This window comes from Haematobia irritans, chromosome 2 (assembly GCF_050003625.1).
Source record: "Haematobia irritans isolate KBUSLIRL chromosome 2, ASM5000362v1, whole genome shotgun sequence".
Taxonomy (NCBI): Eukaryota; Metazoa; Arthropoda; class Insecta; order Diptera; family Muscidae; genus Haematobia; species Haematobia irritans.
The window spans coordinates 185,241,810-185,257,512 of NC_134398.1; the positions used below are offsets into that span (position 1 = coordinate 185,241,810).

Consider the following 15,703-nt stretch of genomic DNA (forward strand, 5'->3'; position numbering starts at 1 on the left):
TCAGTTTCTTAAAATTTACTGTAATACATACATCTCACTATTAGAAGAAGAAGAAAGATATCCTGAAAGAAAACGAAAATTTTAAGGACCACAATTAAAATAACCAAAAAAGAAACTCCCCGCCACAATCCAATTTTTTGAGATACACTATAGTCACAGACACTGGATAATTTACAATGTTACTCAAAGAACTCATACGATTCTCTACACAACACAGGACATTATATTGTTATATGATATTAAGTATATGGATATTTTTGCTAATAGCAGGTGAGACAATTTTCCTATTCCCATCAAGAGTTTCAGAGGAAAACTTTTGCCATTTTTTGTTTTTAATTTTGATTTCTTTTACCTTTTTCATAGGAATGTATAAATATATTGGACGCAATACAAATTCCTTGAGCTATATTCTTAATGGCAATTCCCATCTTTATGGTGCACCCTCATTGACAGTTACTCCGCCTGCGGATTCTAATAATTTTGCCAAATATAAGAAACGTTGTATGCCATTGTCACAAATAAATCGTCTCGATGATGGTGGCATATTGGATGGTTGGAAATTACAGGGTGTCCTTATGATAATACGGCATGGTGATAGGGGTCCAATGTCTCATGTACGTAGTGTACCTCATTTGGATTGTGGCATAACTGGGGATAATTTGGTTAATAAGTAAGATTTGCTTATTTTTCTATTGTAACTTCAAGCTAATATTGGTGAATTTTATAGATATCGAAGCTTTTTGTATAACACAACTTCAGCATCTGCATCGAATCATATGTATTGGAATAAGGTTGGACCTTTTCATGGGTTTCCTTTGCTTCCATTGGCCGAAAAGGAATGTCTACTGGGACAGTTGACTTATAAGTATGTATGATGAGTGAACTGATGTTTTTAGGCAGGGCATCTGCTATTTGTTTTCAATCACGAAATTGTAGTATCAATCGCCAAAGTCGATTAAAAAATTAATTGAATTAAATTACAATACATTAAATTAAATTAAATCAAATTAAATTGAATTAAATTAAATTAAATTAAATTAAATTAAATTAAATTAAATTAAATTAAATTAAATTAAATTAAATTAAATTAAATTAAATTAAATTAAATTAAATTAAATTAAATTAAATTAAATTAAATTAAATTAAATTAAATTAAATTAAATTAAATTAAATTAAATTAAATTAAATTAAATTAAATTAAATTAAATTAAATTAAATTAAATTAAATTAAATTAAATTAAATTAAATTAAATTAAATTAAATTAAATTAAATTAAATTAAATTAAATTAAATTAAATTAAATTAAATTAAATTAAATTAAATTAAATTAAATTAAATTAAATTAAATTAAATTAAATTAAATTAAATTAAATTAAATTAAATTAAATTAAATTAAATTAAATTAAATTAAATTAAATTAAATTAAATTAAATTAAATTAAATTAAATTAAATTAAATTAAATTAAATTAAATTAAATTAAATTAAACTAAATTAATTAAATTAAACTAAATTAAATTAAACTACATTAAATTAAATTAAATTAAATTAAATTAAATTAAATTAAATTAAATTAAATCAAATTAAATTGAATTAAATTAAATTAAATTAAATTAAATTAAATTAAATTAAATTAAATTAAATTAAATTAAATTAAATTAAATTAAATTAAATTAAATTAAATTAAATTAAATTAAATTAAATTAAATTAAATTAAATTAAATTAAATTAAATTAAATTAAATTAAATTAAATTAAATTAAATTAAATTAAATTAAATTAAATTAAATTAAATTAAATTAAATTAAATTAAATTAAATTAAATTAAATTAAATTAAATTAAATTAAATTAAATTAAATTAAATTAAATTAAATTAAATTAAATTAAATTAAATTAAATTAAATTAAATTAAATTAAATTAAATTAAATTAAATTAAATTAAATTAAATTAAATTAAATTAAATTAAATTAAATTAAATTAAATTAAATTAAATTAAATTAAATTAAATTAAATTAAATTAAATTAAATTAAATTAAATTAAATTAAATTAAACTAAATTAATTAAATTAAACTAAATTAAATTAAACTACATTAAATTAAATTAAATTAAATTAAATTAAATTAAATTAAATTAAATTAAATTAAATTAAATTAAATTAAATTAAATTAAATTAAATTAAATTAAATTAAATTAAATTAAATTAAATTAAATTAAATTAAATTAAATTAAATTAAATTAAATTAAATTAAATTAAATTAAATTAAATTAAATTAAATTAAATTAAATTAAATTAAATTAAATTAAATTAAATTAAATTAAATTAAATTAAATTAAATTAAATTAAATTAAATTAAATTAAATTAAATTAAATTAAATTAAATTAAATTAAATTAAATTAAATTAAATTAAATTAAATTAAATTAAATTAAATTAAATTAAATTAAATTAAATTAAATTAAATTAAATTAAATTAAATTAAATTAAATTAAATTAAATTAAATTAAATTAAATTAAATTAAATTAAATTAAATTAAATTAAATTAAATTAAATTAAATTAAATTAAATTAAATTAAATTAAATTAAATTAAATTAAATTAAATTAAATTAAATTAAATTAAATTAAATTAAATTAAATTAAATTAAATTAAATTAAATTAAATTAAATTAAATTAAATTAAAATTATTTTTTTTTCTTTTACATTAAATTAAACAAAAAAAAACTAAATTAAATTATATAAAATTAAATGACGATTAATTTATTGAAATTAAGTAAATTTCAATTTAATTTAATTACTTGCCATTTTAAATCATTACAGAGGTATAGCTCAGTTACTGCATGTTGGCGAAATACTCCATCAGATTTATGCCCATCCATTGGGTCTATGGATAAGACAGGCTACCAATCAATATGGTAAAAATGTGGCTAATTCTACACCTTACTCTACCCTATTGAATTCCGATGAAGTAGTGGTCTATACAACTCGTGTTAGAAGAACTTTTCAATCGGCTTTGGCCCTCTTCTATACATTTCTGCCCACGGATAAATGGTTGGCCCTAAATGTAAGGGAATCGCATAGCATTGCCTTTTGTTTTACCGATTGTGTTTGTCCAAAGGCCGATGCGTTGAGGAAAGAACTTTTAAAGATACAGAAGAAGAGTTTGACCAAACAACCAATGGTGACAAGTGTTATGCATTGGATAGGTAATCAATTACTACAGCATACTCCCAATGGTATCAATGATCCGAATGAAGTTGTCGATGCCATGTTAACGGTTATGTGTCATGATGCCCCCTGGCCATGCCATAAAAATCTCAATGGAACGGAGACCATAGCGGTCAGTACAAAGGCCAATGATGTGGATTTAAATGATGTTATCAATATAGATCAAGATGATATGATGGTAGGCGGTGGAGGAGGGGCAGGAAATGTTGCAGGTATCGGAGATAGTATGGGTCCTGGTAATGCCGTTGGTGATGTCAATTCCAATTTGATACAAATGCAAGGAGCTAATGAAGAAGTTTCAACATCCTCCAACAACGAGGGTTGTATTGAATCGGCTCATGTCTCTACCATGATGTCTTTCTCCAATTGGCAATCAACAAGGGAGGTCCATCATTCCTTTTACAAAAGAATTGGCCTGATGAGAGCCTATGGCATGATTAGACATATAGTCAGTTATATGTTACGCATGATATCGGGAGATCGTACAAAATTTGTATTATACTCTGGTCATGATTGGACTCTACAATATCTAACAGCGGCATTGGGCATACAAACAGAGAATACCTTTATAGCCTATGCAGCGCGTTTAGCTTTTGAGGTGTATAAAAGTGAAGCCCATACTGATTATTATTTTCGTGTTGTCTATGATGGACATGATGTGACACAACAAATAGATTTTTGTGAAGGTGGCAAAAGTCTTAGGGTAACACGTGATAGCCGAGGCAATAAAGCCGATTTATGTCCCATAGAGAATATCATACGATTTTTACATGAAGACTATTTTGGACCATTGAATGCCACCAATTTTAAAGATGCCTGTGTTATGCCGGCAAATTCCAAAGGAAATGAATTTTGAAAATTTGCTACACACGTACACCAACAATCCCTCTCATACATATACACAATTCGAGCATTAATCCCTGCAAACATTTTCGATCGAAAATGTAGCTAAGTATTTTCGCTAAGGAAGAAAAAATCTTTCGTAGGAGATATAATCTTCTTATCGACTTAGTATTCCCGGTCGCGATCTAATCGTCCACTATGAGACATAATCATCGGGGACCATAACATTTTGAGAAAAGTTTCTCTAGAAATAAAATGTTGACAAAATTTTCTATAGAAATAAAATTTTTGGGAAAATTTTTTATAGAAATATAACGTCAAAATTTTCTATAGGAATGACAAAATTTTCTATAGAAATAAAATTTTGACAAAATTTTCTATAGAAATCAAATTTTAACAAAATTTTCTATAGGAATAATATTTTGACCAAATTTTCTATAGAAATCAAATTTTGACAAAATTTTCTATAGAAATAAAATTTTGACAATTTTTTCTATAGAAATAAAATTTTGACAAAATTTTCTATAGAAATAAAATTTCGACAAAATTTTCTATAAAAATAAAATGTCAACAAAATTATCTATAGAAATAAAATGTTGACAAAATTGTCTATACACTTAAAATTTTGACAAAATTTTCTATAGAAATAAATTTTTTTCTATAGAAATAAATTTTTTTCTATAGAAATAAAATTTTGACAAAATTTTCTATAGAAATAAAATTTTGACAATATTTTGTATAGACACAAAATTTTCTATAGAAATAAGATTTTGGCAAAATTTTCTATTGAAATAAAATTTTGACAAAATTTTCTATTGAAATAAAATTTTGACAAAATTTTCTATTGAAATAAAATTTTGACAAAATATTCTATACAAATAATTTTTGACAACAGTTTCTATAGAAATAAAATTTTGACAAAACTTTAGAAATAAATTTTTGACAAAATTTTCCATAGAAATAAATTTTTGAGAAATTTTTCTATAGAAAAAAAAAATTACAAAAGTTTCTATAAAAATAAAATTTTGAAAAATTTTCTATAAATTAAGATTTTGAAAAAACTTTCTATAGAAATAATATTTTTACAAAACTTTCTATAAAAATAAAATTTTGACAAAATTTTCTATAAAAATAAAATGTTGATAAAATTTTCTATAGAAATAAAATGTTGACAAAATTTTCTATAGAATTAAAATTTTGACAAAATTTTCTATAGAAATAAAATTTTGACAAAATTTTCTACAGAAATAAATTTTGAAAAAAACTTTAGAAATAAATTTTTGACAAAATTTTCCATAGAAGTAAATTTTTGAGAAAATTTTCTATAGAAAAAAAAAAAATACAAAATTTTCTATAGAAATAAAATTTTGAAAAATTTTCTATAAATTAAAATTTTGACAAAACTTTCTATAGAAATAAAATTTTGACAAAACTTTCTATAGAAATAATATTTTTACAAAACTTTCTATAAAAATAAAATTTTGACAAAATTTTCTATAAAAATAAAATGTTGAAAAATTTTCTATAGAAATAAAATGTTGACAAAATTTTCTATAGAATTAAAAGTTTGACCAAATTTTCTATAGAAATAATTTTTTGGCAAACCTTTATATAGAAATAAATTTTTGAGAAAATTTTCTATAGAAATAAAATGTTGATAAAATTTTCTATAGAAATAAATTTTTTTCTATAGAAATAAAATGTTGACAAAATTTTGTATAGAAATAAAATTTTGAAAAATTTTCTATAGAAATAAAATTTTGACAAAATTTTCTATAGAAATAAAATTTTGACAAAATTTTCTATAGAAATAAAATTTTGAAAAAATTCTATAGAAATAAAATTTTGACAAAATTTTCTATAGAAATAAAATTTTGACAAAATTTTCTATAGAAATAAAATTTTTACAAACTTTTCTATAGAAATAAAATTTTGACAAAATTTTCCATAGAAGTAAATTTTTGAGAAAATTTTCTATAGAAAAGAAATTTACAAAATTTTCTATAGAAATAAAATTTTGAAAAATTTTCTATAGAAATAAAATTTTGAAAAATTTTCTATAAATTAAAATTTTGACAAAACTTTCTATAGAAATAAAATTTTTACAAAACTTTGTATAAAAATAAAATTTTGACAAAATTTTCTATAAAAATAAAATGTTGATAAAATTTTCTATAGAAATAAAATGTTGCCAAATTTTCTATAGAATTAAAATTTTGACAAAATTTTCTGTAGAAATAATTTTTTGGCAAACCTTTATATAGAAATAAATTTTTGAGAAAATTTTCTATAGAAATAAAATTTTGACAAAATTTTCTATAGAAATAAAATTTTGATAAAATTTTCTATAGAAATAATTTTTTTCTATAGACATAAAATTTTGACAAAATTTTCTATAGAAATAAAATTTTGACAAAATTTTCTATAGAAATAAAATTTTGACATTTTTATAAAATTTTCTATAAAAATAAAATTTTGATCAAATTTTCTATAGAAATAAAATTTTTATCAAATGTTCTATAGAAATAATATTTTGACAAAATTTTCTACAGAAATAAAACATTTTTTATAGAAATAACATTTTGACAAATTTCTCAATTCTGAACGGTAACGCTACATACCTCCACGTGAAAGCGATCTTTTCTATCACAAAACTTCCTAGCGACCCGATATATTGATATTTAAACGAAAGAAGATAAAATAAACTACTAAATGCTTGCAGGGATGCAAGGTATTTAAGACTTTACTTATACAAAAAGGCAGTCATCACCTCTATTGCATTCAATCGAAGATGTCATTCCAAAATAAATGTAAACGAAACATATCAATGGATTTTTGATAAAATTCAAAAATTCTTATTTTTAAGTTAAGCTAGAACAAAAGAAAAAAAAAACGCAAACAACAACATATCAAAAACTGTGATAATCTAGGTACATACAAATAATTTATTTATTAACAAATAAAAATAAACGAATGAGAGAAAGTATGGAAAAATTAAGTGTAAACCAATCACTGTCTATAGAAAATAATATGAAATGTTTTACAATATAAAATAAAATCATTCATAAATATTATGGGAAATATCTTAAAAACATAAGATTCTTATTTGTTTTAATAAATTTCTCAATTTTCTCTAAGATTATATTTACTATAGAAATAAGGCAGACATAAAATTTAAAATAAAAACGAAATCGAGCGATATGCAATTGTGTTTGAATTCAAGCTACCCACAACTCAATGGGAGCTTATGAAGTGAAAATAGGAGACTTTAATCTTCGATACTATGCGTAAATTACCAATGGGTAAAGTACCAATATTTTTATTTGTTTTAATAACCAATAATAACTTCATATCAGTTCCATTCAAGTAAATTTATTTAAATTACCTTAAGTTTAATGTAATGATGTTTGATTTGAGTTTTCTCTTAGCCAACTAGGAGATATGTATATATGTATGTACACAAAAAAAATGTTTTGTCTTAAATCACGAAATTAATTGATCTAATTAATTTTTTAATTAAAATTTCTTCAATCACCAACGTCAATTAATTGATCCAATTTAGTCGATTTTTTTCCAAATTTTGAAGTCGAAATCAAAAATTTTTTAAATTTTTTAAAATTAGGCTTTCGACATATGTGATTAGTGATAAGTCGAATTTCGACTTTTTGCTGAATTTTCAATAATTCGACTTTTGTAAACAGTGAATGTTCGGAACGATGTTTGCTAGTCTGATCACGATACGACTATTCACACTTCAGTCATTACAATTCCTCGTCACATGCAACCATCTGGCGAAACACGGGCAGCAGAAAGGTCTTCTGTTGAGACATTTCTGCTATGCTGCAAGACCTGGATGATAATTAAATAACGATGGAATTTGTGCTATAGGAAGTGGAGATTATCCCTAATCTTCCTGGGAGGTGAATGTCTGTCTACACCAGAGCTTCCCAACATAATATGATTTGCGCCCTCCCAGAAACTGTATCGATTTCGTTGTGAAAATTATAGCATTGCATGTATCTTCTAATCTCTCACTGTGGTTATAAATTAACATTTCGAAATGGTTGGCACGTTCTTTTGTAGTATATTATTGATGTTTCGTTGAAATTAACAATTTCTCCTAATAAATTTAATGTAGGAGGAGAAGCTATATTTGCTGATCTTAATAAAAATCCTCATAAAGCTATAGATGGTTTAAAATTCAAAAATGAATCTGCCTCCCCTAGAACCTCGTGGTGGCCCCATTTGGGAAACGCTGATCTACAGCATGGTATTGAATGGTTAATGCGAAAATAATCGAGAACGTAAAGCTTTGTCAATATGTAGTCATGTCTTATTTAAGACCCAAAAATATATAACTTGAAGACTGGCGTGTCGAAGGTTTTAATTCGTTCTTTCAATTGAATGGAACAAAAAATAAAATGTATTCCAACAAAAAATTTTTCTATTTTTTTTCTAGAAATACGAATATCCTTAATGTGACCACAATGTTGATTTATCGATGGTAAATAATCCATTTCGAAATTCCGATTCTGGTCAAATGAACTTCTCACTGGCAATGTTCATGCATTACTAAAATTGCATTGAGATATTTTTGCAAGAGAGACCCACAAAATGCATTTAATAAGCAAAGTGCAAACACACACACACCCTTGCATCCTTGCATATACATACACATATATATACTGTACACACACATGGCCCGATTTGCTGAGAGTCTAAAAATAAGTAAAACGGGTATTAATAAAACGAACAAAATTCAACAACAACAAAGTATACAAAGTAATTGAGGTTAATGTACGGCGATATTGGATACATTGAAACGTACAACGACCTTTTCATAAGAGCTCTACCGAATAGAAGAGAGTTAAAGAGGCTCAGTCAGGAAAGTATAACGAAAAGGCAAGAACAATAATAACGAAAGAATCTTACGATGATGACAGTCCTCTCAGAAATGTGAATAAAAACAGCAAAAGGTGGGTCGACTGTGATATGAATGCATAACAGTAACACAAGTGAATAGATGTTTTACGAGAGAGATTTTCTTTTGACGGGAAGAGGAATAAAATGCGATGGGAGCATAAATTGTTGTATGAACGTACAATGTACTTACACAAGTATATACTATGTGGGGGGATTTATACAACAACAAAAATCACAAATACTGTTTCACACAAGCAGAGTAGCTAGCAAGCATTCATTGTCAGTGTTGTGTTGCTGCGATGAGTGGTGCTTCGCTGGTTTCGTTGGGTGGGGGGTACTTGTGTGTGCACTGAGCCATATACAGAGGCACACACAAACGTACAGCGCGCAATTGAACGTAATTAAAGAAGACAAAAAAAATATCCGAGTACTTAATGTAAAATCGTTGAGCGGAAATTGCTGAGAGCCTAATAGCACTCAGTACACAATGTTACTTACGTCAGTCAGTCAAATGAGGAGAAAAATACCCAAGTAGACAGACAAACGGACGGATTGTATACAATTTACACACAAACTAAGTAGATGATACGTAACTTACTTACACCTTCTATTGACTATTACATTTTGTTGCTGGTTTTTTAGTTGTATGAAAGGAACAATATCATCTCCTTTTCTAATTGTTGTTATAAAGCAGTGAAGAAAAGTGGGAAATGATAGCAACTACAATTGTCTGTTTAGTGGTTTACTTGGTTGGTATTTTACACATACACTTCTTCAAATACTTATAAGTTTCAAATGGCTATGGAGAGTTTTGAAAGAGAGGGTTTTGGGTATGAGCTTTGTAGATAACATAGAAAATTCGATTTGCTTGCATTTGAAACTGCAGGCAAGATTTTTAATATTACAATGAATTTATACAGTGGAACCCAATATGCAGAAGCGTTGTGTTTCGTGAGGAAAGTATTCAATAAGTAATATAATAAATTAGAAACATTCATCATCACAAGAATACTACATTATGGTGTTGGTGCAATAATAAGCGTACCAGTTTTATTGTCAGAGGTTCATTGTTTCTATCCTAGACTTTGTACTTCAATTGTTATATAACATATTTCAGTTATTTTTTTATTTAAATAAACATAAATATTTTATTTTGTAATATAATCTGGATTGTTCAAATGCTAGTTTAAGGTTTCCGATGCATTAAAAAAATAACGTGGTAATTTCAGTAAATTAAATCTGTGTACAAGATTTCAATACATAGAATTTTGACTATAAACCGGATTGCTTCATTACAAAAGATTACAACAAAAGATGTTGCATGTTGGACGTGCTGTGAGGAGGCCTTGGAGAACAACCTACATCCCTGTCATGCTTTCACGAGGTATACATCGCGCCACAGCAGCTTTACCGGAATCAAATTAGGTAATTAATTAAGGAGACTGAAGTTTAAATGACGATTTCGATCCTACATCGAATATTTTTCTGATTCAAACACAGAATTAATGGCTTCAATTAATTTCCTAATTGAAATTACTTCAATCACGAAAATTATAAAATATTATAAAAATTATTTATTTGCCAAAATATTACAACATTCTTTAATTCACATCTAAAACACTGAATTCGAATCACATCTTAAGAAGTGACTCAAATTCAGTGTACCGGCTATTGAAATGGTGGACAGTGTTGCCAATTTGGTGCTTTTAGCACCAAATTTAGTGCTTTTTGATTTCTAAAAAGCACCAAATTGCCTTTTTGGTGCCTTTTTAAAAAAAGCACCAACTTGGTGCTTTCTGGCATTTTCATTTAGTGCTTTTGGTGCTTTTTTTATTTTGAACAGTATTAAGTTTAATTGATACAAAAATTTTGATTAGACTTTCAAGAGCCGAAGAAACTCAAATTTATTGCCAAATATAGAATTTGGTTGTTATGAAGTTGGTATTGATTATTTTTTAATTAATATTGTTATTTAGGGTATTCTGTAGGAAAGTCGAGCGATGAGTGTCGAATTTTCGAATTTGGTAAAGATGTCATTAAAAACGTTTGTATTAAATTCACAAAAGCACGCACAACTGAAATAAGACTCCTTCCATATATTAATATAGACTCCTTCCATATATTAATATTTTGAAAGTTGAAAAACATCACTGATCAAAATGAATTGGACGAAAGCATTAAAACTGATCAAAGTGTATACTTGAATAGCGGTTCATAATGGTGAGTACTAAGTTCGAGTTTTGCCGCTAAAGTGAAAACTATATCAGTAAAAAAGGCATAAAATTATGCATATTTGCAGCAAATTTTATTATAACTTGATGGGGAATAGCCAAAAACAAATTTTCACAAAGTTTGTATTCCTTAAAATGAATTATTAAAGAAATTGTAATTGTCAAAAAATGACTATTTTAGCAGCTAAACTCGATCTTAATACCCACCTTAACTTCTTAAAATTCAATTCACAAAAGTTCTATAATAGGTACATCTTTTTTTTTTTTTAGTAGAGCATTTAATTTTCGATTTTGTGGTGGAAGGTGGTATGTTAGAATTTATAACATATTTTTGGTGCTTTTTGGCCTTGGGGAGTTGGCAACACTGATGGTGGACATCCGTCCTATGAAAAGCCCATGGTAACTTAATCGGTTCTGCGCTAATTTTGTACAACTTCAGGATACATAAAAAACATTTTCACTACTTTTTTGGCATTGTTTTTTTTTGCTGGGTTTCTTTGGCACTTTCAATTAAATTGTTAATTGATCCAATTAGAAATATAATTGATTTTGGTCGCAAAAATCTATTTTTTTATTAAATACCTCAATTATTTATTGGATTTATATAATTATAAATAAATTAGTTCACTTTTTGATTTATCATTCGCATTTGTCAATTAAAATTAGATATTTGTTAATTTTTGATATAAGTGAAAACTTAATGGAAAGGAATTATGTTTTTAAATTTGAATATTTTTTATTTAATTCAAATTTTAAATGGGACAATTAATATATTAATTAAAAAATTCTAGCTTTAGAAGAAAGCTATACCAATAAGTCTAATAATTGAAATTAATAGATCCATCCAATAAAGGGAACTGATGAGGATGTGGAAATCCGAAACCATTTTGGAGACAATTTTTAATTTCCAAACAACATAAAAGAACTAGTAATGATAGGCTATAAATAAGCCATTATATTTACTTAGAGTACGCTATATGTACTATGTACAATAAACAGTCTCGAATGCGCATCACAGATGATAAATGCATTAATTAAAAACGTTAAAAATAAATAATTTGATAAAAAATAATTTTATTAAAAATCAAATTGTATCATTTATTTTTTTATTGATTTCGTTTTCAACCTGAATCAAAATTTTAATTGGAAACATTTTTTTTTTGTTGTGATATTTTTTCGCGTGTAATAAAAAGTGCAATATTTTCAAAATTGTTTGCGAAATATAACTTTAGAATGGTATCAACATTTGGTCGGAAGGACAATAAGGAGGAAAGTTGTGTACTAATAGAACAACCAATTTAGAAAAGCGTACGATTAATAGTACGAATTAAAGACTACAACAACCCTAATACTGGCTTATGTGTATGTTAGCTGACTTGAGATATGGAAAAACTGCAAGATCTTTCAATCTAATCTAACCACATGAAAAACACGAGACCAATTTTTGTTAAAAAAAAAATCCAGGACACTTGGTATGGTTCATACTATACATTTATTTGTACTAATTTTCGGGAATCCCATAAAATGATGGACAGAGTGACCTTCAGAGCTATATCCAGTACTTACGTACTTAGTACCTGAACCAGGGGCATTCGCAGCTTTTTAAAAAAGATCACCTTTAGTGGTATTTTGCACATCAGCTTATATTTTCAACCACTTAAACCAATGTTCCACTGTATGAGAATCACTTTCAAATGAGGAGAAACGGGGACAGTCAATGTCAATATGAGAGAATGTGGGGAAAGTTAGTTTGCAAAATGAAAAGCAACCACCGAGAGGAGAAAGAAAAAATGTTGTAATTCAAGGTAAACAAAAAGAGCAAATTCGCCTGCCATCTAAAGTGTTGTAAGTACCCACAAAATAGGGACGCGAATTGTCCATCTGAATGCATGCCAAATGACCGGCAATGTAAAATATCAGAAACAAGCCCCAGAGGAAATATCTCCTTCTGTTTACGTATTCCTCCTAAACAATACCGAAATGGTTGTTTAAATAGAAGATATGATGGCCTGAGTTGATGTTGTAAATAGTTTTTACAAATGGTAGGCTCTTTTACTGTGAATCGGTGCACTCGCACTGCATGTTCTTGTTACATGAGCACAAGGAGCCCAGATTTTATAGCTGCGTGCATATTTTTTTCCTCTGCTTGGGGTTTTTCGAAAAAATAATAAAACGAACGATACAAAAAAAATGAAATGGCTGGTTTTTTGAAAAATCACTTGGAATTCCTACGTTGCCGCTTCTGCTACAAATACAATGAACAACAAACCAACCAGCCAACCAGCAACAATATTCAGTCGCTGTTGTCATCGTCGCTTGCTGCTGCTGCTGCTCATTTGCAATATTGCAAAAAAAGAAAACAGAAGTGAAAAATCCAACGAAAAATGCCTTACGTACAATCAAACTGACGCATTCACCAGAGAATCTAAAACGCCGCGACGTTGTTTTGTTGGCGAATCGCAATGTCTTATGAAGAGCGATTTATTTGTATGCATTTTTTAAATCTATGAATATGTATGGGTAAACTTATGGCTAACAACCATTATCCATGCATACATACACTTCTAAAGGCAATCATCGTATGCACATTGCATAGACATGTGACTCTGAGAAACAAAAACAAAAAAACCGCAATGACGACCACAATAAACACGGCTATTGCAATAAAATGCCGCTGAATATTGCGGTACTTTGTATTTGACTTATAGCACAACAACCAACCAACCAACAACCGTCAACCAAGGTTATTGACTTCAATACACACGTATTTACACCCATACACTCTTCAGCTCTCCTTGCAAATTTCTCACATTGTCTTTGAATTGTTGCTCTCAATGCATTTTGGTGAGACTCTCAATTGAAATAGAAATGCATTTAAACGATTTTGCTCCCAGTTTTAGGTGCTTTCATAAACTTTTTATGTGATTCTTTAGTACAATACAAAATCAATACTAATGCGTTTGTGTGGTTTATCATTACTTTGAGAGTATAATAAAACTCTTCATCATGGTGTCCCAACCTATAGAAGAATCAATTGGAATAGTCTGACCTAGGCACTATTAAATGGTAATATGAAATAGCGATCAGATAGAAACATCTTTAGGCAGAGGAAGAATTGTTTAGTCTCTACAACTAAATATTTGATTAATGCGACCGAAGCCCATGTAAATTTTACGATGTCTCCATAATTTGTACACAAAAAAGCTTATTTTCATCGACGAAGGTAGTAACAGTTTGCTTTTGTTTTCCTAATTATGTCTTGGAATGTAATCCTTAATTGCATTATTTGACAAAACAAGAAAAAAGATTTGCTACAAAAATGTTTCATGTTTCCCATCCAAAAATAATAAAAATAAATAAACAAAAAATAACATTTTCCTCTTCATACATATTTCAAGTGATCATATTATTACTTACCTGCCTTCTGAGGTAGTAACAGTTTGCTTTTGTTTTCCTAATTATGTCTTGGAATGTAATCCTTAATTGCATTATTTGACAAAACAAGAAAAAAGATTTGCTACAAAAATGTTTCATGTTTCCCATCCAAAAATAATAAAAATAAATAAACAAAAAATAACATTTTCCTCTTCATACATATTTCAAGTGATCATATTATTACTTACCTGCCTTCTGAATAATTATTGAAAAATTATGTGGGGTCTTACATTTAGCTAAAAGCATAACAGTAAATCTATTTATATAAAATTCAATTTATGTTTGTTTATTTGTTTGTTTGTTTGTTTGTATGTTCCGAGTTGGCTCCGAAACGGTTGAACCGATTTACTTGAAACTTTCAGAGATCGTAGGGGGCGTTCATGTGGTGAAAATAGCGTACCTCATTTTTTGACACCTGGTCGCGGAGGGGGACCTCCCCTTTGTCGGACTTTTTGAAAATTGGACCAAAGTTGACCGATTTGCTTGAAATGTTCATTGAAGGTTGGGGTTGGCATCTAGACAAAGATCCGCTACTTTATATTTCGATATTTGGTGGCGGAGGGGGACCACCCCTTTGTTCGACTTTTTTTTAAAGTACAGTGAAAAAACTAAAATTCTCTAAATTATCTGAGATTTACAGAGAACATGCGGTGCGGTTATGGAATTAATATGGGGTACCTGATGATTTCATATGTGGACGGAGAGGGGGACCTCCCCCTTGCCCTACTTTTTGAAACTTGGAACAAAATTATGCGATTTGCTTGAAATTTTCATTGAATGTTGGGGTTGGCATCTAGACAAAAATCCGCTACATTATATTTCGATATTTGGTCGGGGAGGGGAACCACCCCTTTGACCGACTTTATTTTTAAAGTACAGTGAAAACAAAACTAAACTCCCCCGACTGAAATTTTACGGAAAAAATAGGTGAGGTTATGAAATTTATATCAGGTTCTTGATTTTTTAATAAAAATAAAAGGGCATAGGGAGACATCCGCTTCTCTTAAGTACATACTGAGAAACAATTTAACTTTACCGAGTTACTT

At 26.8% G+C, this 15,703-nt stretch overlaps 1 protein-coding gene across 1 annotated transcript; it reads left to right on the plus strand.

Annotated features, from left to right (window-relative positions):
• Positions 1-11: 11 nt before the first annotated feature.
• On the plus strand, positions 12-4,351 carry LOC142224404 (2-phosphoxylose phosphatase 1). The gene is made up of 4 exons (XM_075294180.1): positions 12-270; positions 364-670; positions 728-865; positions 2,818-4,351. The coding sequence occupies exons 1-4, from the start codon at positions 177-179 to the stop codon at positions 4,079-4,081; spliced, it is 1,803 nt and encodes a 600-aa protein (XP_075150295.1). The 5' UTR covers positions 12-176; the 3' UTR covers positions 4,082-4,351.
• Positions 4,352-15,703: the final 11,352 nt, after the last annotated feature.